Here is a 23,646-nt window from a genome sequence, read left to right as displayed (position 1 = left end):
AATGTAGCTAACATGCAAACTCCAAAGTCAAGCCTAAAATAACAGAAAGGTGACTTTAAGAAAGACAAATGCATAACATATTATCAAGATACACAACCGGTGTCCATAACAGATGATCAGTCCGATCACATAAAGATCAAGAAATGGCTCTAACACTAAACCACAAATGCTGTCGACTCATGACAACTAAAAAAACGCACAACCAATATGCACTTAAAGCAATTAAACGCGCACTCTGAGCTTATCATAACAAAAATGTCACAGGCGTGCCTGTCACCGCAATAGCATGGGACAGGCGTTGAACAACTACAGGAAACTTGCCACATTAAATTTCTTTGCAGAGGATGCAGTGCCCACTTCAAACTGGAGGATACCTTGGCTTGCCAGAAACAAAGTACTTTGCAGCAGGTCACAGTAGATTGCAGTAACCATAATGCCACACTGCACAAGCGATGAAATGAAAGACGGACACTTGAGAAAACCATCTTGAGAGTGATGATCTTCGCTACGCTGCTGAAGAGAATGATTAAACAATGGGGAAGCACTGCAATACCTGAACCAGCGAAACTGCCGTAAAAAGACATCGAAATCCTGTTGTCGCTTTGAGGCCTGTTCATCAATGTAGTTTGTTGTTAGAACTCCACATAATGTTTTTGTTTGCGTCTAAACTGCGCTCAAGCCCCGTTACAACCAGGATCTGCCAACGTCAAGATAGCGGGACGGACATGCGACGCATGCCGAGTGGCTCTCGGCACGCTCCTGCTACACAACGTTCATGGGCAGCAACGAAGACAGAAATACTCAATACGTCAATGTACGGTTGACGAGAGGCTCCGCGCGACACGGTGAATGAGGTGAGTTGCGCGAGCCAATACTGAATTTAAAAATGAAACGCAACTGTGATTATTAACGGGCCTTGCAACATATTTGAAAAGATTAATACTCATTAATTCAGAATTACACTGTGATCACAGTGACAGTCTCCTCAAAATCTGGCTGAGACTCTGGGATCCAAATTAAGTTCATCTGTAAAACTGTCAAAGTGGCAATAGACAAATACTTCATGCAGTGGCACTTGTAAAACTCACACAGGTGCAGTGCTAGCACAAGAGAGAGAACACGAAGACAGAGTCAGCAATACAACATCCTGTGTAAGTAAAGTCAATGAACTCCGCACTAACGCATAAACACAGTCAGTCACTCAATACCTTGGTTCCATAGGCGCAGTATACATTGGTAGTGGCAGCCTTGACATTAGATGTGGCATAATGTAGATTAAAACAGTCACGAGTGAGCCTTACTGTCACTAAAAACACTGCACTTTGCACTAAGGCAAAAACAATGTCAGTCACTGGATACCTTGGTTCTGGTTGCCCTGTCGATATATGTAGTGGCACATAGGCGCTGGTAAAGACAAATCTTCTTCACTCTTCTTCCGGTGACAGCTCCCAAACAAAACTCACTTCACAAACATCAAGTGGCCCTCCACAGTCCAACACAAAAAGACAGCTAGCACTTCTCTTACGCGACTGTCACAGGGGCCAGCAGCCTTCCAAAGACACCGATCTTGGTAGCGAAGACATCCAGCAAACAGCTCAGTGACAACACCTCGAAGAAGACACTGGACTGAGGCAAATTTCTGTGCTGCACTAGGGAACAACTTGCTGCTCCACTCCTCACTCCACCTGGCACACAGAGGTTTGGCCGACCGGTGGTGTGGTCACTGGTGGGGCTCACGTTGCCAGGTAGTTCCGCCAAATGAAGAGTTACTTTTCTTTAAGTCAAATTTCTTCAAGTCACACCAGTTTAGTTACACACCAGTCTTTTTAGGTTACACGCACGGTTTCTTTAGTCCAACTCGTCGCCAATTGAAGTGACCTGGTTCCATAGAATGATGTGACACAGCAGACGTAGCCAGTATATATCTTTAGGTTATTTATTAAGATGTAAAGTCCATAGTATAGCCCCACCAGGAGCAGCCTGCTAGCTGCTCAGCCCATCCTCTCAACTGTCTCACACCACACCAACCTCCAACATTCCAGTCACATCAACATTCCACATGGAACTCTCACACTGGCTGAGCAGCTATTTACAAGATACTGGAGAGCAGTATTTATCTTACATGAAGATACTACAGTATGTTTACACAGGACTAGTCCTTGGATGTGTTAAACATGCATTGATATTATATATGTTTAAGTGCATATATTTTATTAATGTTCTGGGGTCCACGCATGTGGGCAGAACTATTCAGTGCTTAGGACTATTGATGAGTATCCCCTAGAAGAGAACCTGAGTATTGGGGAGCACAGACAGTTATCAGCACCAGCTGCACTCATCCGCTTACAAATTAAGTGTGCACGCGTACCAACAACAAAAGCAGTGCAAAATAAACATTGGTAATTGCTGCTAGTAAGTATATGAAAGTTACAAAATTCTAAAATCGACCATTGTACTTAGGTCATATCCTATATTTTATCTCCTTATAAATGTCTGTATGCTGGAATGAAAAAGTCCTCTGCATGTAATGAAAGTGTACCACTGCCCTGAGGACCCAACTGTACTGATGTCTGGATCCCTAATGCTGATTTTTTATGTCACAAGCAAACAAAGATCAAGTGAGCGTGCCATGACACAGGCATGTCTTACGGATTGCAGTCTAGATAAACTGGGGGCACCCAAAGCACTACCCTTGTAGTGGTGGAAGGCTACTGCCTTCACCAGCCAGAGTGCGGTGGTGGCAGCAAACCATGTAGTGATCAGTGGGAGTGAACAGGTTCTTTTTAACCTGTGTCACTGGAGTAAGGCTTACCGGCTCACTCACTTTTTAAAGTTCTGCTATGTGCTTAACTCACCCTTGCTACATCTGAATGGTGTGAAGTGCTGTGCAGCATAGAAGGTATATCTGCACTGGGAGTATATGTGTGCATGGGGAGGGTGCCATACAGGGACAATGCAGTGCTGAATAGTGCATGCATGGCGTATGCATGTGCTGGTGGTGCAAGTTTCAGAGCAATAAAGTACCTCAAGGATGTAGTGCTGTGTAGTGCGAGCAGGGTAAGCGCACATGCTGGGTATGTGTGTACCTGTGAGTGGTACAATACATGAAGTGTGTGGTATGTGCCGGATGAATGCATGTGCGTGGCACAGTACACGAAGGATACCTTACTGAGCAGCAAGCACATGTTGAATGCAAGCGCGGGATTTGTGTGTGCCTCCGAGTGGTACAGTAAACGGAGGATACAGTACTGTGCAGTGCATATATGTTTGTAAATAGTACAATACATGGAGGGTCGTGGACCCCAAGCCTGCATGGTGAAACAGAGTGCAGGGAGTGAGATACACCCCCTGTCCCCTTCAAGACGGATTTGTTGACTGCTGCATTCCTGTACGCTGGGTGGGACATACACTGAGGAGGTGAGGCCTCCCCTGTACACTTCAAAGGGTATTCTTTGAATCAGTGAGGTCACAAGAAAGGGGCCAGGGCATATCTGAGGACGAAGATGGGGCTGACAAGAGAATCAAACAGTAGGGCTGGGAGCCATGGGATAATCATTTGATGCACATATCACTGTGGCTGAAATACAGGAACTCTAGTCGTCACTCCCATAGCCTTTGTAGTGGGACTATCAGCTTAAGAGATATTCCTGCAGTGACAGACTACTTTTCAAGAGGCAATGGGAGCAGAAGAGAATACACTTTCAAAGAAACAGACCCCCAACATAAAATTGCAAAGACTCAGACCCTAAACCAAATTTGGCGTCTGGAAATGGACTGTAAGAAGGGGAGGTTGAGACCCCCAAAATGGTAATCTCCCCAGCAGGCAGACAGGCTGTCTGAGGAGGGACAGTTTTGCAAGACTTCTGCCTGTGACCAGGACTGGGGTCAAGGTCTGCTAGTCTCCCTTCTGGGTGAGGAGACATCACTCATGAAATCCAAGACCACCTGCCCAGGAGCCTGGAGCACCAGCTCCTGCCTGCGTGCACAGACCAGCGTATCCTATGAGGAAGAGGAAAGCGTTGGTGGAGCGAAGTCCGGAGATGGGAGGGTACTATAAAACACAATGTCCTAAAGAGCAGACTCCGTGATTTCTTCATAGAAATGAATTCAAGTGCCTACAATAACATCTCCTGCCTTAGTAATCTGGATGGCCCATCATCGGTTAATAACATCCCCGGAAAAACATGGAGACAAATACTTGCAGCTAGTTAGGGTTGTTTTGATGTGAATTGCAGGGATTTTTTACTTGATAAATAGTTGGGGTCAAGTAGACTAGAGCACCAGTAGGGTCTTGTATCTAACCTTTTTAGGTTCTTAGATGGCCTTAGGAAGAAGACTAAATCCATAACTCTTCAACATATATAGCTGAACAAAATCATCAAACTTGGAAAATTGCACTGAGCATCTCCCAACCTGTAGTGCAAAGGATGCCCCATAATACAGCCTAAAGTTAGGGAGAACCAGGCCGCCTTCGGACTTAGGCAGTTGTAAAATGTCCTTATCCACATACCCAGACCTATGAGGTCATCATTCTATACAGTTAGGTAAAGAAACCCGTCTCTACTTTAATGCTATATTTATTTTAAAATGTCTTTGTAGAGGCATTGTAGACATTTTGATAAGGGTGGCACGGTTTATAGTCGGGAGATTTCAAAACCGGGCTTAGAAGCGGAATACAATTTGGGGAACAGAGATCAAACGTTAAATCAGAATACAACACAGCTAAATATATTTTGGGATTTGATCACAATTCACTCTAAGCTTATATGGTAGAACATTTGGAGTGGTGTTGAACAAGAGACTCTCTGTTTTAGATTAATTAATTTTATACCAACTTAGTATAAATAGAGAACTATGTCATCAGTGTATAATTTTCATTTAGACTCAGTTGTCTTAGGGGAACAAATACATTGGGATAATAGGTCAATAAAAAAAGCAAACAAAACTGGGGAGAGGGGGCAACCATGTCAAATACCCCATGTTGGATGTACTGTATCCGCACACAAGCTATTTATAATGATTTGGAACGAGAAATGTTCATAAAGCTAAGAGATGGATGTTGTGAGCTTTAGCGTAAACTTTAATTTCTCCAAAATCTTAAACAAAAAAAACAAAAAAAATCACAGCTCACATGGTCAAAAGCATTCTGTTCGCCCAGCAGAGCAGTCGTCAGGCTAATCTCCGCCACAGACAGATCGATAACATTCTGCTAAATAATAGGTGTTGGCTTTCAGGCAGTGGCTCTGTGAAAAAGCATTCTGTTATGTGTGGATTAGGCTGCTAATAATAATGTTAATAAGGTTGGCTAATGTTTTAGTAAATATTTTATAGTCAGTATTGAGAAGTGTTGTAGGGCGATGTGAAGATTGAGAAAATTCATCTTTTCTCAACTTTAAGAAATTAACACACCCTTTTTTTTTAGGTCGAGCCTGGGAAGCTCATATGCTGCTCTGCAAGGCATGCTGTATTAGAGAATGGACTTGAAGCCCTGCCCACTCTCCGCCCATATTGGTCATTGGATTGTGTCACTGTCCTTCGCAAATGCTGGCATTTGATTTGTTATTAGGCTTGTTAGTCCCACCATTGTTCTGCCTGGTCTTCATTTCTTACCTCCCATGAGTACTGGCCCTTTTACTTCTATTGTTACCCAGTATGTCTTATTTAGTTTGAAAGCACTATTTTCTTTAAAGAGTTTCTCCTGCTGCAGGCACGACATGCTTTCCTGCAACATTCAGCATGCCATGCACACTTTCACTTTCCAAGCAGCCTGGAATAATGGCGCCGCTTCTATGAAATTAAATAGGTCTCGCATTTACAAGAGTTTGAGCTATTGGCAATGTAAATGACAATGCCTTTTATTTATGTGTTAATTATCAAAACAGATAAAAGGCATTTTTATTTACAATGCTAATAGCTTAAACTCTCGCAAATATGAGACCTTTTGCATTGCAAATGCTTGTTCATAAGGAGGAATGCATCCACAAGCTAAAATAGAATTGAATAGAATTGTCAAAGGGGCTACTAATAAAGAGCAGAAATTGAATATGCTACTTACCAGTATGCATCTGTTCTTGGCATGTAGGGCTGCTGACATTCATATATGTGCATAGATCGCCGCCTAGTGTTGGGTCCGGATGTTTGCACGTTGTTGTCCTGGAAGAGTCTTCGAAGTATCCTGGGATAGGTGACTCCTCCCCTGGACTACAGTGCGCATGGGCATCCTCTCCATCCTCAGATTGTTTTTCGCCATTGTGGCAGTGATGGAGTAGATACAGAAAGTGATGACCATGCTTACAGTAATTCTGAGAGCTGCAGCTGCTACAGGCGCCGGGGAGGAGGGAGGGCGATATGAATGTCAGCAGCCCTACATGCCAAGAACAGATGCATACTGGTAAGTAGCATATTCAGTTCGAGGCATGTGGGCTGCTGAATTCATATCTGTGCATAGAATATACAGCAGTGCCCTCTTATTAGCGGCGGCTACCAGTGCCAGCTGCAGCGGTCTGAAAAAGAGTTTTGAGAACAGCCTGTCCTACAGCTGCCTGCTGTTTTGATTGCACATCTACACAATAGTGTTTGGTAAATGTATGTGTAGTGGACCAGGTGGCTGCTCTACATATATCATGCAAAGGAATGTTTCCTAGGAAAGCCATGGAGGCCCCTAACTTACGTGTTGAGTGGGCTCGTGGGGGAATCGTTAATGTGCGTTTAGCCTTTTGATAGCAAATTTGAATACATTTAACGATCCATCTGGCTATTCCTGCTTTGGAGATAGCGTTACCTTTGTGGTGTGGGGCAAAGGCAACGAAAAGTTGTTTTGTTTTGCTAAAGGGTTTGGTCCTGTCGATATAATACATGAGAGCCCTTTTCACATCTAGTGTATGGAGTGCCCTTTCTGCGACAGTTTGTGGGTTTTGAAAGAAAACAGGCAGTTCAATAGTTTGATTCATGTGGAACTGAGATATTACATTAGGCATGAATTTGGGGTTGGTACGTAGCACGACCCTGTTGGCGTGAACCTGTATAAATGGCTCTTGAACAGTTAGTGCCTGGAGTTCACTAACTCTTCGTAAAGAAGTTATCGCTACTAGGAAAGCTACTTTCCAGGTAAGGAATTGAATCTCGCATGAGTGTAGAGGTTCAAAGGGTGGACCCATCAGGCGTGTGAGGACCAAGTTGAGGTTCCACATTGGAGCTGGTGGGTGGCTAGGTGGAATGACTCTTTTGAGTCCTTCCAAGAATGCTTTGATGGCAGGCACTCTGAATAGAGAGAGGTGCTGCCTGGTTTGTAGATAGGCTGATATTGCGGTCAAATGGACACGTATAGAGGTGTACGCCAGATTGCATCGGTATAGGTGTAATAGGTAACAAATAACGTTTTGGATGGATGCGTCTAGCGGGTTAATGTCATTATTATTGCAGTAAATGACGAACCTTTTCCATTTGGCTGCATAGCAAGCTCTGATAGTGGGTCTCCTGGCCTCCTTAATGATGTCCATACAGTCAGGTGGCAGGTTTAGGTAGCCAAACTCTAGGACTTCAGGAGCCAGATTGCCAGGTTCAGCTGTTGCGGATCTGGGTGCTGAATCTCTCCATGGTTCTGCGTCAAATGCTCGGGTTTGACCCGCAGCCTTTGATGCGGCACCACGGAAAGTTCAAGAAAGGTGGTGTACCACGGCTGACGTGCCCACGTTGGAGCAACCAGGACGAGTGTCAGTGAGTGTTGTCTGAGTTTGCGTGCCACCAGCGGTATCAGTGGTGCTGGGGGAAAAGCGTACGCAAATCTGCCGGACCAGTTCATCCATATCGCATTGCCCTGCGACTGCGGATGTGGGAACCTGGCGGCAAAGCTTTGGCATTTTGCGTTTTCGCTTGTGGCGAATAGGTCTATCTCTGGATGACCCCACTGCTGGAAGTACGGTTGGAGTACTGATGGGTGTAACTCCCACTCGTGCATCTGGTGGCTGTGTCTGCTGAGCAGATCCGCCATCTGGTTGTCCTTGCCGGGGAGGTGTTCTGCCATGAGGAACATGTTCCTCTGAATGGCCCACTTCCACATGCTCTGAGCCAGATGAGACAACTAAGGAGAGTGTGTTCCTCCCTGCTTCTGTATGTAGTACATGGCAGTCATGTTGTCCGTCCGGATCAACACGACTTTGTTGCACAAGTGTACTTTGAATGCTTTCATAGCCAGGAAGATTGCCATCAGTTCTAGAAGGTTGATGTGCATCTTCTTTTGTTGTGTTGTCCATAGTCCCTGCACTGTGTAATGGAGTACATGAGCTCCCCATCCCTGGAGAGACGCGTCCGCCGTCAGTATTATTTGTGGGACAGGCTCTTGGAACGGTCGGCCCTTGCAAAGGTTTTGTGGATTCCACCGATGCAGAGAGTTGTATGCCCGACCGCTCACCAATACTAGGTCTTTCAACTGTCCTTGAGCCTGATTCCACTGACGTGCTAAGCACTCCTGAAGCGGGCGCATATGTAGTCTCGCGTGTGAGACTATGAAAATGCAGGAGGCCATCATGCCTATCAGCTGCATGAACACTCGCGCGGGAAGGGAGTGTTGTGGTTTGAACTTGGAAATCAGCATTTGTATGCTGTTGATTCTCACTAAATTCGGCTGAGCTGTGGCCGTCAGAGTGTCTATGGTCGCACCTAGGTACTGTTGTACGTGTGCGGGCTGGAGATGGGACTTTGGGTAATTTAGTGAGAAACCCAGACTGTGAAGGAGGTGAATGGTGCGGGACATGTGGCTGGCACATTGCTGGGCTGACTTCGCTTGAACGAGCCAGTCGTCCAGGTAAGGGTAGACGTGTATGTGCTGCCTCCGTAGATGTGCCGCTACAGTAGCTAGGCACTTTGTGAACACCCTGAGTGCTGTTGTTACGCCGAAGGGGAGGACTTTGAATTGGTAGTGCTGCCCCTGAACAGTGAACCTGAGTTATTTCTTGTGTGAGGGGTGAATGGGTATGTGGAAATACGCATCTTTGAGGTCCAGTGTGGCCAGGAAGTCCACCTGCTTGAGCAGCGGGAAGACTTGCTGTAAAGTGAGCATGTGAAAATGCTCGGAAAGAATGTACTGGTTTAGGGGTCTCAGGTCTAATATAGGTCTGAGTGACCCGTCCTTTTTCGGTATTAAAAAGTACAGGGAGTACACCCCCGTACCTTGCTCGTGGACGGGTACGACCTCTATTGCGCCTTTTAGTAGCATACTTTGCACCTCCTGCTGTAAGAGCGTTAAGTGCTCTGAGGACATAGGACGGTTTTTTGGAGGTATTGTGGGTGGAGTTGAGGTTAGTTCTAGGCAGTAACCGTATTTGACAATATCTTTGACCCACCTGTCCGTGGTGATGGAGTTCCACTTGGACAGGAACCTTTGTAGCCTTCCCCCGACAGGTGTTATGTGGTCGGGAGGAAGGGAGAGGGCGTCACTGCTTGTTCTTGGGGGAGGACCTGGTGTTGCCGTAGTCGCGTCCTCTGCCCTTTGTGCTGGAGCCACGATATCCACCCCGGGTGTTTTTATCGTAGGTGTTTTGTGTGTTGCCCTTGTTGTATGTTTGCTGTGACCCCTGTCCTCTACCTGCTCCTCTATTTCCGGGGCGACGAAAGGAGCCGCTCCGAAAGGACTGCGTCTGTAGGGCCCCCATGGACTTTGCAGTGTCTGTGTCCTTTTTTATTTTCTCTAGGGTGGTGTCAACCTCCGGCCCGAATAAGTAGTCGGGGTTGACAGATTGGTTGAGGATGTTATTTTGTACCTCCGGTTTGAATCCGGAGATTTGCAACCAGGCGTGTCGTCGCAACATGACGCTAGTGTTTATGGCTCTGGCAGCTGTATCCGCGGCATCCAGTGCACACTTAATGGATGCATTTGTGAGCAGTTGTCCCTCCCTGATGAGTATCTCTGCACCTTCTTTGAATTGGTCAGGGAGATGTTGGAGTAGTTGCTCTAATGTGTCGTAGTGCGCTCGATCATAGCGAGCGAGGAGCGCTTGAGTATTGGCAATGCGCCATATGTTAGCTGCCTGGGCGGCAACCCGTTTGCCAGAGGTCTCTAGCACCTTGGACTTTTTGTCCGGGGGAGGAGCATCACCTGTTGTTTGCGAGTGTGCCCTCTTGCGAGCATTCGCAACGACAATGGAATCCAGAGGTAACTGGCCTCTAATGTAAGTAGGGTCCCCAGGCGCTGATCTGTATTTCTTGTCGATCCTGGGGTTTATCACTCTTGCCCTGGTGGGTTCCTTGAAGATGTCCTTTGCTGGTTTGAGGACCCCCTTTAACATGGGCAGAGTCTTTATATTCCTTTCTGAGGATGCAAAAGTATCCATGAGAAAGTCGTCCTCGACGATGTCAGAGTGAAGTTGCACCCCATGATTGGCCGCAGCCCGTTCAATTAGAGCGTTGAACGCGGCAGTGTCCTCTGTGGGAGATGTTTTTGCTCCATAGAGTTGCGGGTCCTGTGTATCCATAGGTGCACCTGGGTCTACAGGGTCATCCCAAGCTTGATCAGGGTCCTGTTGGCCTTCAGGGTCCATCTCTTCGGGGTAGGGGACTTGGTCACCCATGTACTCCTCCAACGCATCCGTGTCGGAGTGTGTGGGAGAGAAGGACTGTGGATCCTGGTAGGGTGAATGGAAAGGTTCGTAAAGAACTGGTTCCGAAGCCGCTGGCAGCTTTCTCTTAAGCGGGATCCGGAAGGAGTCCAAAGCTGGCTCAGAAGTTATTCTCCGTTCGTGGATAATCATCCTGCCAGTGTCGGCGTCGATGAGATGTGATGGAGACGTCTCCGCAGAGCGTTCGGCAGGCGTGATCGTGGTGTGGGTGACCCGTGTCCTGATTTGGAACAGTTTCGGGGCCGTGGATGGTGGCAGGCCAAAAGTAATGTTGGCCGGTGCCGAAGAGGCTGTTGGAGCTTTTATCGTCTCGGAGCCCGACGTGTCCTGGAGGACCGTTTTGTTTTTGGTGCGTTGCGCAGCAACGGGTCGCACCTGGAGTGCCATCGATTCCCTTGCGCCGACCGGTTCCGTAGAGGCGGGCGTGGACTTCTTCGGCGCCGGTGAGTCATCGAGTCGAGGGGCGGTAATGGCCGTCGACGTCTTCGATGAGTGTGGCTTTGGTGGTGCCGTCGAAGCGGTGGGAGACGCAGCAGGCAGTTTGACCTTTGGGGTCGGAGCCGATTGCGTCGGTGCCGGGAGCCGAGTAGGTTTGGTGGCACCGAAGGTCTTTTTCCGTACGTCGACTCCGACGTCGGCCGCTTCAAGCTCGGCACCGAAGTCTCGTTTGTTGCGCTCGGTGCAGACGGGTTTTGCTGGCGTCGAAGGTGTGGTGGGCCTCGATCCGACCAGCGCCACTTTCGGTTTCGTTTTCAATTGAACCAATACCGCTTTCAGTTTCGAAGAAGGGAAACCAGCCGGTTTGGGCTTTAATGGCTGCCGCTGAATGTCCGAGGCCGGGCCAGAGGGCGGGGCCGAAGAACTGCGGGATAGGTCTTGGGTAAGGCCCGAAGGCGCTCCCTCGACCGGAGCCATAGACTGTCGCACTGGGATATCCTCAGTCTGTATGGGTAGGCCTTGCTCGTCACCGGAGCTACTCTCTTCGGCCCCTAAGGCCTCATTGTAGTCTCCTACCTCGGTGTCGTCTTCATCTCTGCGAAAGAGTCTTTCCTCGACGTCTTCCGATCCGGAGTCAGGTTCGGAAGCGGGACTGGAGGGTAGGTTCTCCACTTCGACATCTTCGGTCTCGGCGCTGAAGATGTCGGCCGGGGCCGGTGCCGCTTGCTGCGCCTAGAGTCTCGCTGCTCGTCGATTCCGGAGAGTCTTCTTGGATCGAAATCGGGCACAGGCCATACATGTAGATTCGTCGTGATCCGGTGAAAGGCATTTGTTGCACACCGGATGGACGTCGATATGGGGATATTTCGCATTACATACAGGACACCGCTTGAATGGTGTCCTCGATTCCATCGTCAATGACGGGTCGATGGTCGGGTAAGATGCGAAAAAGTTGGTTCTGGAAGTTAGTAAACTAACAAGATAATATCGATACCGATCGGGAACAGTACCGACGCGAACTAAAGGCCTTTTGGCCTAGAAAAAGTTTTTCCTAACTTGAGTCAAGATAAGCACATCCGAACCCAATGGCGGAAAAAAAACAATCTGAGGATGGAGAGGATGCCCATGCGCACTGTAGTCCAGGGGAGGAGTCACCTATCCCAGGATACTTCGAAGACTCTTCCAGGACAACAACGTGCAAACATCCGGACCCAACACTAGGCGGCGATCTATGCACAGATATGAATTCAGCAGCCCACATGCCTCGAACGTTCATGAAATTGTGCCCCAATGCCATCCTCCGCAGGGATTTTAAACACAGGAAGGGTTCGTCCCCATTAATAGGGTGGGCCAGATTGTCAGCAGCTTCTTGTTTCAGCACTGGTAATTGCACTTCATGCAAAAATTGGTCTATTGAAGAGAACCCCAAACTGGAAGGTTTACCTTTTTACATAAAGAAGTATTACTTCAGGAAAATGTTCGCCATCTTTCACTGACCACAATCTGTGTGAGAAGATCATTAATCTTGGCAATTAAATTGAGATTCAATTTTTCCTTCACTGACCAAGCCAGAAAATGCCCCATTTTTTCCTCTTCCTCATAGACTTGATTATTAAAATACAAATGTTCAGAAGCCCCTTTTTAAAAAGAATTCCTATAAAACCTCCTTGTTCTGCCATACAGGATATGCCAGGTCTGATTGATCTTCCAAGGTTTTGCAATATGCTGTATCTACGGCCAATTGTAAATTTTTGTTGTTCAGACCTTCCCTTTTATCTCCGCTAGGCCGAAAGAAAGATTGCATGGGCCATGATAGTGGCCTTTAAGGCTTCCCATACAACTGCCACTTCTGTAGACTTATAATTACTTTAAAAATAAATATTCTATTTCCTTTAACTGTGTCTGGGAATAATCAAATTGATTTAACAGAACTCTAGCCATACGCCATCTCCTTTCTTTTTTCAGGCAACTCCGCAAAAATGTCATGGTCACCACCGAGTGATTCGAAAAAGCCCCTGCATGATACATAAACATAGGGAGAATGACAGGGGAGAGAAATCAATCTAATCGGGAGTCAGTCCTATACGTTTAGAAAAAGAATTAAATATTCTCTCACTTCCCCGTCCTGGGGAGCGCACGCTGCTATTTCGGACTCTCATTGCCTTGTTTGTGTGTTATTGTTTTTTTTTTTTTTTTTTCTTCTATTAAAAAATATGAAACCGTCCTTTTTGATCGCCCTTGGACTGTGGCCGCGGCCTGTTATATGTGCTTACGAACTACCGGGAGCTTTTGCTTCTGGCTCATTTGAATGTATGGCGCTACCTTGCTGGCTCCCAAGCTTTCTAGCGGCCGGCCCTTGTGGTTGTAGGCCCTTGTTTGTATCCTTTTTAATGTGTAATAAAGGTTTCTTATAAAAAAAAATAAAAAAAATATTCTCTCACTTGGATTATGTGACTGACAAATGTCCTTAACATCTAACCTAATACGGGAATCAGAAAATATCTGCTAAGTTCGTCTCTTAAGATGAGTACAGTTAGGAATTGATGAATCAAAAAAGGGGATGGTAAAACATTAAAGTCTCAACCCACAACTGGAATCTCCAGCATATTATAGCTCCAACTGTAAGGATTGGAAAGGCGTCGTAATATCATTAATAGGGCGATAGTATGAAGCAATTTTAAACCTGGTCTAATACAACAATACTGGCAAAATAACCAAATATCCTTCCTCATTGTCAACCGGGGATAAATGACTGGCGTTTGCTCTTTATTCAGAAAAACAGCAGTCTCCCTGTGCGAAGCTCTGGCTGAGGAGAGAAAACTCTTTCTACCCTATGGATTTCAATGTATTCCCATCCATTTAGTGACTTGGTTTCTTGCAAAAGAATGATAGCAGGTTTATACAGTTCTAGACTACAAAAAACAGCATCTCTTTTCCGTCTATTATTCAGACTATACACATTATGACTAACTATAATTCCACTGCTCATCTTTCTCTGCTACCATCGTAATCTACTACTTCCACTTAGATGTCCTAGTGTGCACTATAAATAACACCTAACGGCAACTGTAAACAATGAATCTTGTGAACAAGTGGCACAGTAGCACACACACCTGTAGCTCTGCAGTTCTCATTTGCAGTCAAGTGTCTAATCCCCTCCTTTCCGTAACCCTAGTGCGCAAACACCTCTGCGCCCTCAACCCTACACCACCCTCAAAGACATTGTTCCTAGCCCATGGAAGCTAAGAATCACGACCCTGAAATCAAATTGATGCAATCTCTTGCACCAGAGGAGGCCCACATCTATTCTTTCTCCACCACCTGACTACCCATTTGAGAAAAAGAGTTCTCCGCTTCGGAAGATTCAGCGAAGGTATGAAATTTGCCACCCACACTAAACTTTCAATTTGGCGGGGTGCATCACAGAGATTTTTCTTTGCGGCAGAACTAAACTTCTTCAGAATTGGAGCTTGTGTGGGATTGTAAATGAACCTTTGCACCGCGTAAGTGTCGGAGGGTGTAGATTCCCAATTGATCAGTCCAGTTTAACACAATTCGCCTAATCGTTATTTCAGTGGGTAGAACCCTTAATGTAGGCTTGCCTTATTGTCAAAATCCGCTGTGGCTGCCAAGTGTCCACTCCTGCAACAGTCACAGCAGGCGCATGAACACATCACAACAAAGGGGAAAAAAAGATTTAAAATAGGCAAGGTGGAAGCCACTCACCGGCTCACCCGGTTCGTAGGGCTTTACTAGCAACTGACTCTACTTTGCTGCCTGTAATAGTGGGTCCTCGCCCGGCAATGCAAAGGATGACTCTGCTCATTCACAAACTAACGCAAACTATGCGAATCCCGCAACCTGGCATGGATGGTGTAGCCAATATGGCAGACTCAGCTAAAACAAACTGTGCAGTGGTAACAGATTCCCACCACCCGCTCAATAAATGCTTGCTGGGCTCTTTCCATAACCTTTTGCATTTGGAGCATTGAGGGCAGCGTGCGGAGCACAATCGTAAAGCCGACATCCCTTTCACTTAGCACCGGGCCGCCATGATGGGATCAGGAAGTACGCACGCAGAGTTCACAGCCCATGAGTGGACCTCAAATTTCAAAGACCTACCTTTCCAGTTTATATCATCCAAGCCAACTGAACCAGAGTATGTGGTTACTTGGCCTGTAGCCTCTTTTAACAGAGCAAGAATTGATGCAGTCTGCTGTGCCTACGCTCATTATTCTTTCTGATCGCCTTCAAAAGGGACTTGTGTGCTAGGAGTGGATTGCTATGGATCCCTTTTGTCTCCGGTATTCATCCCTGCAACATGAATGCAGCACCTGCTACACCACCCAAGTCACCGTAACTGCAGCCCCTGGCACCCTGGGGCAGAGGAGCCAAGGACCTCTATTCCTCCGGAGCCTCGTGTTTCCTAGCCACTTTACAATTATCTCTTCAAAAGCCTTCTGTAGTCTCCCGTCACCAAGACGTCCAGGCTGGTGTGTTCTAGAGAGGTGTTCTGCAGCTCAGAGGGAAAGAGCTAGTGTCACACCAACTCCTTTACCTGTACCTTTACCAATGCAGCACTGATGCTGCAGCTGCCAGGGAACTCCCCATCAAAATGCAGAGGAGGTGCACAAGCAAATTAATCTCAGCAGAAGAAAAACAGTAAGCATGGCAAATTTGGTTTCAGGAGATTTCATTCTTCCTGAGTCAGCTCAATCTGCTTTCCACGGAGCTCAGGTAGACATCTCCAGGAGCTCGGCAGCAATCATCCTCTCTCCCACCAAACATACTTAAGAAAGCTCTGCTCTGTTGGAAATATTCCAACAAGAGAAAGAAAGGAAAAATGAATAAATAAATGTGTAAGGTCATGTAATCCCACAGGAAATAGAATGCACTGCATGCCTATCTGCAGTGCTAAAAAGAGGCAAACACATTAAGCAGAAGAAGCTGGTGGGCAAGGTGCAAGGAGTTCACTGATTGCTTAGAAACAGCAGTAGCAACATATGAGTTTCAATATTTAACTAGCTCATTCTTAAAGGGGAAGGTCATTCCACAAGAATGACTGAAACTATCGAAAGTAAGAGTAGCTGTTACAGGAAAATTCCCCTTGCATGACTGAGTAGGTACGCCTGCCCGAGTGATCCAAGTAGTAAGTCTCTGGTGTGTGACACGATAATCATGTATGCACGTTGATGATCAGTGAGTTATGATTAGAATCCCAAAAGATGACCTGCTGTCAGGTGGGGAGCACCATGAGAAACCTGGACTAGTGTCAGCTCAAACAGACTAAGCTACACAAACATTGCTTAATATATAATGGTATGACGGATATTTTGTGCTATTCCCTTCATGAGGCGGTTGGCCTACTGTCCTCCCCTATTAAAATGGTCAGTTCAGTCTTAAGCAAATCTGCCCTTAACTGTATTTGGAGCACATCGTTAAATACATGTCTGCTATATGTGTAAAATAGAATGATCTGGTGTGTGTGCGTGTGTGTGTCTGTACACGGACAAAAGCAACTATGGGCACAGTGGACATCCACTTAAACCAATGTTTACAAAATGGAGACTGAAGATAGCATTGTGAACGGGCAATGCTTTTTACTCAAATCACTAATACTCGAGGGAGTCCTCAAACTGGAAGGTGTTGGATGATTCCAAACAGTAGACCTGTTCGAAATGCAGGGAAAACCTTTTCTCAGAACCTGCCCTTTGGTGAGCTTCAGGTGCCACACTAGCCCCTGCTATTTTGTTCTCCTAGAGGTATTGCACCCAAGACACTGATACATTTAAGGTAAGAAGTATTTTTTGTATTATGAAATATAGGAAGGCGCACTAGGAAAGAGTCCAATCCCAGTATGGATTTTGAAATATCTCCTTTATTATTACTCTTCAGTATAAATATTACTTAAAATCCAGCCAGCGCGTTTCGCTATGTACAATCCTGGTACTTCATCGGGGCTCCAAACTGCATAGTGTGATAAGGATTTCAGATTAAATCACTTGATACTGCATCCATGAACATGGAAAGTGCTGCACATTAGTGTGCCAACCCAGTCCCAGAACAGTGCCAGGGGACTTCACAACTGTCTGCACAAATGGCATAAGAATCGAATTGAAACTAAATTTCATTGTTCCAAGACTTTTACTGATCAGTGCTAGGGGCACCTCATAAGGTGTTAAGAATTTTTTTTGAGTTTGTGTCTTTGACAGCCATCCCAGTGAGGTGAGGGCACATCACTTGAGATATCTGCAACCTCTGCACTTGTTATTAGACCCGGAAACCTCATGCACCGGTCTTGACTGCCCCAGCAGGGTCCACCACTGGAATTGGAGAATTTGTGAGGTTGCTGAACTGACACTAATCATTAACCCAAGTAAGGAGCACTGAAGGTCAAGACCCCTCTGTCACTGAGTGCATCTTCCTTGGATTCCTGAAGCTAATAATAGACTACTTTTACATTGCAGGATAACTATAGGTGGTTCTGTGACATATGAGCTTGTGTGATCTTTGCTCACATTCACAACTACAGCCATAGGATCCTGGAGCACCGGCTCTAGGGTCATCTCAGTCCTCTACGGAATCCTGATCCCTTGCCTGATGGAATACATTTTACTCCGCAAATATCCAGGTAGAATTCTCTCTTGTTTGAGCAGAGGGCTTTGTTTGGACCTGTGGCCATGGCGTGTGGATCTGTGACTCTACCCAGTCAGACCTAAACCACTCAGAGGAGCAGAGCAGAAAAGGAGAGCAGGGCAAGCAATGGAGCGGCACTCCCCTTGGATTGGTACTCCTGCACTGCATCACAAAGTAAACGGTCCCAGAGAAGTGCACTTGGGTTAAGAGGGGATTTACACCTGTTAATCTGTGCACATCCTCAAACAGTGGTTGAACAGAGGGGAACAGAAAGATGTGGACTGATCCTGGAGGCAAAAGAAGATGCAAAATTACTAATTGGACAGGACAGCCCATCTGTCTAGTTCCTGTGTTATTAGTGTTTACTACAAGCATTGTGTTCCACTGATTTGCTTAGTATATTTTGCACACTATGTAGATTTTGCTTACTAAGTTAGAGTATTGTCTGAGCAATCATAATAATAGGAATTATTTCGTCACTTATGAGTTTCTAACATCATACCACCATCCCAGGTAAAGATTGTACTGGTGAGCCGGCTACTGTGAGAGCAAGTGCTAAGGGGGTGTGCTTGGTGCTCAGTTTTCAGGGCCCTAGCAGAACAGTCCCAGTACACTAGAAGCAGATGGACTAATTCACACTAACTGATGCAGAGCCACTCGAGTGCTCTGTGGCTCCCAAACTGGAACCCAGATAAGCTCTATATAAAGGTACCCAGAAATTCACATCAGACAATACGAAACTGAACTGAAAATAGAAGTTTTTGGACTCCATAAATCCTCAAGATTGTATAGGTTTAGGACTCCACACACACAATTATCCACCTGACAATGAATGCAATTTGATGTGAATATCTTGGCAAACAAATAATGCTGTGAGATAGCGTAGCACAACAATTGGAGGACAACCATGATCATAAAACTAGATTTTGCTGTAGAATACATGATTCCACTTTTAGCTGCAAACATTGACAAAAATATAAAGATAAAAGATCTTACTTGCTACAATTTATGATAACATGTTTAGGCATAATCCTTTTCTTCAACATTCCCATTTTAGGATGATCTCCACGACCACGGAACAGTCCAGGTGGTTCTGTCTTAAAGTTACCTATTTTCTCCCGGTGTCCATCCAATGTGCAAAAGCCATACTCTTGCGTGATTTTGTCAGCCTCTAGCTTTAGTATCTGGCCACAAAGAAACAAAAGTGCTCATGGCAAATCAAAGAAATAACGACACTTAATGCAGAACTAGTTTAGTACAGATTAGTAATTTTTTTGATAGTGAAAGAAGAGGGTCAGGCAGAGTAGGATCCCTAAGGGACCAAAGGCTCGTAAGGAAAGTGGCAAACTCACCTGTCAATATTTTCACTCCTAATCCTATTTGGACATTTCACCTGATTGTAGACATTCAGCAATTTATCCCACCCATGGATTCAGACAAACTAATGGTTTAATAGAGTAAATAGTGATGGCCGTAGAAGTAACATGAACGCTGCAAATCTAGAACTATATCTCAGTCTAATAACAATTCTGGATAGGGGGATTTCTGTACAAATTGGATGGACAACAATTGGGTGTTTCTCCTTTGAAGTAACGGTCTTCAACCCATAAACAATTAGAAAGAAGAGGCCATGAGTTTATGAAGGAGGTAATTAGACTTTTAGAATACAAGACTAACTGTAATTTGTTTGAAGAATCTGAGACCCATGATATTCAATGGCTCCATGGATATCAAAAGTAAACTGTATATGCAACTTAGTAGGCTACCGACGATACACAGTTGAGTATTTTAAATGGGAGGTTTATGAAGGCTAAATCGATATATGCACTATATATTGCCTCACATGGTTATAAATCCATATTCATCTATGGTTTGATCAATGCCTCGGCTTTTAATCTAGTAATTATTCTGAAACAGCTTCTTCTTATTATTATTCTTATTATTTATTTTTATAGAGCGCGTAGTCACCCGTAAGTATCCCAGCGCTAAAATCAGTACAACTGGGGAGTCAGCGGAGGCAGGGAGGGGGGTCGGTTAAGGGAAAAGGTGGGTTTTCAATTGCTTCCTGAACCGTAGGTAATTAGGTTCAGTTCTCAGGAGGTGAGGTAGGGCGTTCCAGAGACGTGCGGTGTGAACCGAGAAGCGTCTTCCTCCTGTTCGTGCCTTCTTCACTCTGGGAGCGACGATGAGATGTTCCTGATCGGAACGGAGGGATCTAGGAGCTTTGTAGGGTTTGATAAATTTTTCCAGGCTTGGGGGGCCATTGTTTGAAGCAGTCTATGTGCCAGGCAGAGGGCCTTGAACATCACACGTTCTCTCACCGGTAGCCAGTGGAGACGCTTCAGAGCTGGTTTGACCGAAGCTCTGGCAGGGGTGTTAGTGAGGATCCGGGCAGCTGCATTTTGGACCCTTTGTAGTTTGTTCATGGTTGCCTCTGGGGCCCCTAAGTAGATGGAATTACTAAAGTCGAGTCTGGAGAGTATCAGGCCTTGAATCAACAGTTTCTGGGATTTGTGAGGGAGCAGGGGCAAGATCTTTCGAATTGACCTAAGCAGCCCAAAGCACGTCCCGGCTACCTTTTTTGCTTGTGTTACGAATGAGAGGTCCTTATCTAGCCAAACACCCAGGCTTTTTACCTCTGGTTTCGGGTCTGGGGGCGGGCCTAAGCTGGGTGGCCAGATGTTTTGTAGTGGAGAGGGTCCCTTTTGACCAAGGAGGAGAATGTCAGTCTTTGAACCATTAAGTTTCAGAGACGATCTGTTCATCCATCCTTGTATCTGTGTCAGACAGTTGTACAAGTCCGCAGGTTGTTGTCTGGGATGTGAAAGGGACACCACTAACTGTGTGTCGTCAGCATAACTAACGATGCTCACTCCGAACGGAGTAACAACCTCTTCCAATGGGGACATGTAGATGTTAAATAATGTGGGGCTAAGGGAGGAGCCCTGAGGCACGCCACATTGGAGGGGAGTGTCGGAGGAGCGGGTGTTATTCTCCCAGATTTGAAAGGAGCGTTGACTCAGAAAGGACGATAGCCAGGACAGGGCAGTTCCTTCAACACCGACACTCATGAGTCGTTGGATAAGAAGTTGATGATTGACGGTGTCAAAGGCTGCACTCAGGTCGAGGAGGATCACTGCCACTGATCCTACTTCGTCTAGGAGTGCTCTGGCCTCTTCCATCGCCATGAGGAGGGCGATGTCGGTGCCCTGCCCGGGGCGGAATCCCGTCTGCGAACTTTTTAGACGGTTGTTGTTCTCCAGAAATTGTGAAAGTTTTCTGTTCACAAGCTTTTCCGCGATCTTACTAGTTCCCGGGAGGAGGGAGATTGGTCTGTAATTTGCTAGGTCGGCAGGATCAAGGGAGGTTTTTTTTAAAAGTGCCTTGACGACTGCCGCCTTCCAGCTGGGAGGGACAACTCCTTGTTGAAGGGAGGCGTTAATGAGGTGGGTAAGGGGGGGAACGATCGTGGGTGCTACCTTTTTGAGAATACGTAAGGGGGCCGGATCCCTGGGAGACCCGCTTTTAATGATGTTCAGCGTATCTTTAACCTCATCTGCCGTCACTTGTCCCCAGGAAGTGAGACACGGGGGGGGTAGGAATGTTGTAGGCTTCTTTTTCCTTGCTCGGACTTATGGATGGAATAGAGTCCCGGATTTTTTGGATTTTCTCCTTGAAGAAATTCGCTAACTTGTAGCACTTTTCCTCATCACCTTTGGGGTTTGGGGGGGTCTCTCGGTCTCGGGTCCGGGATTTTGAGGAGTTCGTTTAAGATGGTGAAAGATTCCTTACTGGAGCTAGCGGATTGTTCTATTCTTTCTTGGAAGATTAGAGTTTTGGTATTGCGGAGGGTGGTTTTATAGTTTTGTAAGGCGGTGTGATAGGCAGCCTTCTTTTCATTAGATTTATCCTTTCTCCAGGAGCGTTCTGTTCTCTTACATTCCTGTCGAAGGGATTTGAGTGCCGGAGTATACCAGGGGGCAGGAGTCACTCTTTTGGTATGTTTAAGGGTGATAGTTTTGGGGAGGAGTTTGTCCAGTGAGGATGTGAGCCAAAAATTTAACTGTTCGACGGCCGTGACCGGGTCCGTGGAGAGGATAGGTGTAGAATCAGAGAGCAAACTGGCCCATTCCACCGGTTCAAGCTTGTGCCAACGACGGTCTGTCACTCGGATTTTGGGGGGTTGGGGGAGTGCATTGGTAAGGTGCCAGAAAAAGGGAACAAGGAAGTGATCTGACCAAGGGAGAGGGATGGGGGGACCCGAGGTGATATCCCTGATGTTGGTCAGGACGGGGTCCAAAAGGTGACCCTTGTCATGGGTAGGTTCGTTGTTAATCAGTCAGATATTGAAAGACCTAAGGTCCTGAAGAAGATCCGAAGCTGAAGAATCTGTGGGGTCATTAAGATGAAGGTTGAGATCGCCCACGACGAGAAAGTTCGAGGTGGAGGAAACTGATTGTGACGCCGTGTCAGTGAGGGCGTTGAGGAAATTCCCTGGTGTCCCCGGAGGGCGGTAGAGCAACAGTCCTGAAAGGGAGTGTGCCGGGGAAATTTGAAGGACAAAGTAGCAGCTTTCGCAATCTTCAATATTGGCATTGCTAATCCTACAGGCAAGATGTTCTCTGTAGATGATTGCCAGCCCTCCTCCTCTCCCCTTAGGTCTATGTAAGGTTTGAACGAGATAGCCTGGGGGTAGGGCTTTGACAGCTTCTCCTGGTAAATTACAATTTCCCAAAGGTCACTGTATTGCGTAAACCAGACAAACAGTTAAATAGATCACTGCCTTTAATCTTACGCCCATCCGTCTCAATAACAAGGGAGGTGGTGGTAAAAAGGCCAGTAGTTAAGCAGAAAAGAATTGAAGTGTGGTGCGAGGAAAGTGAGTCAGTTTTAGATATGATGAAGAATAAACCCCGAACATTTTGACAGCCTCCACTGCATGCACATTTGGATGTTTCTCAGTGAAACCCGTTTGCAGAAATCTTAAACATGGGCTCATAATATTTTCAAAAGTACAAGAAGGAATAAGAATATATCTTGAAAGGAATACTTCAATCACATCTGTTATAGGTCGAGAAAAAACGTGTCTTCAGCTGTTGAATAAAACTGCAACTTCATTACATAGAGGTTGCTTTATATGAAAGTTTCATATACAATCTGTAAAGTTGAATCAACAACTTTGTGGGCACAGTCATATTCAATTATTATTGATAAAAATAGTAGGCATTTTTGAGGCATCAGTGCAAGTTCAGATGGTAGAACACGTATGGTTGCTCTCAATACAAATCGCTGAATCTAAAAAGAAAACCCATATTGCAAAGTTACACAGAGATAGTTGCTTTGCACAGACACAATGTTATTCAAGAGGTGTCAACCCTAGTTTTATTTTTGCTAAAGCAATATGAAGAGTTGTTAATTAAAGATCTTAATTCTTCTAGGTCCCCAGATCAAAATGGCCTAGTGGTTGTAGTGCTAAGAAAAAAATATCCGGGGTTTTGGGCAAAGACCTCTTTTTAGAACTATAGATTGAGTGTCCTGCACAATGTAAAGAATAAAATATTTGCCAGTCCTTACTGGCACAAGTAAACAGCTGACTGTCAGAGGAATATTCTGCACTGGGAGAAGACCTTTACATCTCAGTCATCAAACTGCGATGCCATTACAACGTGGTTGTTACAACGACCGCGTTGTTACCACGCAAAGCCATTACTACGCAATTCATTACATCAACTTTCAGTAGATGGCGCGCTAACATTAGGAATAGTATAGTTTACTATTCCAACACCTTCCCTACTGGTACGTAGGCTGGAGTTGGAATAGTAAATTATACATTTCTAATGTCAGCGCTCCATCTACTGAAAGTCAATGTAATGACTTTCGTAGTAATGGCATTGCGTGGTAACAGCGCAGTTGTTGTAACGACCGCGTTGTAATGCCACGCGATGTAATGACTGTAAAG

At 45.8% G+C, this 23,646-nt stretch overlaps 1 protein-coding gene across 2 annotated transcripts in view; it reads right to left on the bottom strand.

Moving 5' to 3' along the window:
* The window catches only part of TOP1MT (DNA topoisomerase I mitochondrial), a 977,649-nt gene that overhangs the window by 543,612 nt on the left and 410,391 nt on the right, over window positions 1-23,646 (bottom strand). For both annotated transcript variants that reach the window (XM_085604773.1, XM_085604774.1), the window contains one exon: window positions 18,684-18,871. In XM_085604773.1, coding sequence (XP_085460899.1) covers window positions 18,684-18,871 — 188 coding nt within the window. The remainder of the gene's footprint in view (window positions 1-18,683; window positions 18,872-23,646) is intronic.

Source organism: Triturus cristatus, chromosome 5_1 (assembly GCF_964204655.1).
Source record: "Triturus cristatus chromosome 5_1, aTriCri1.1, whole genome shotgun sequence".
NCBI lineage: Eukaryota > Metazoa > Chordata > Amphibia > Caudata > Salamandridae > Triturus > Triturus cristatus.
Note: the sequence above shows the minus strand (reverse complement) of the source record. Positions and strands in the feature narration are given on the sequence as shown.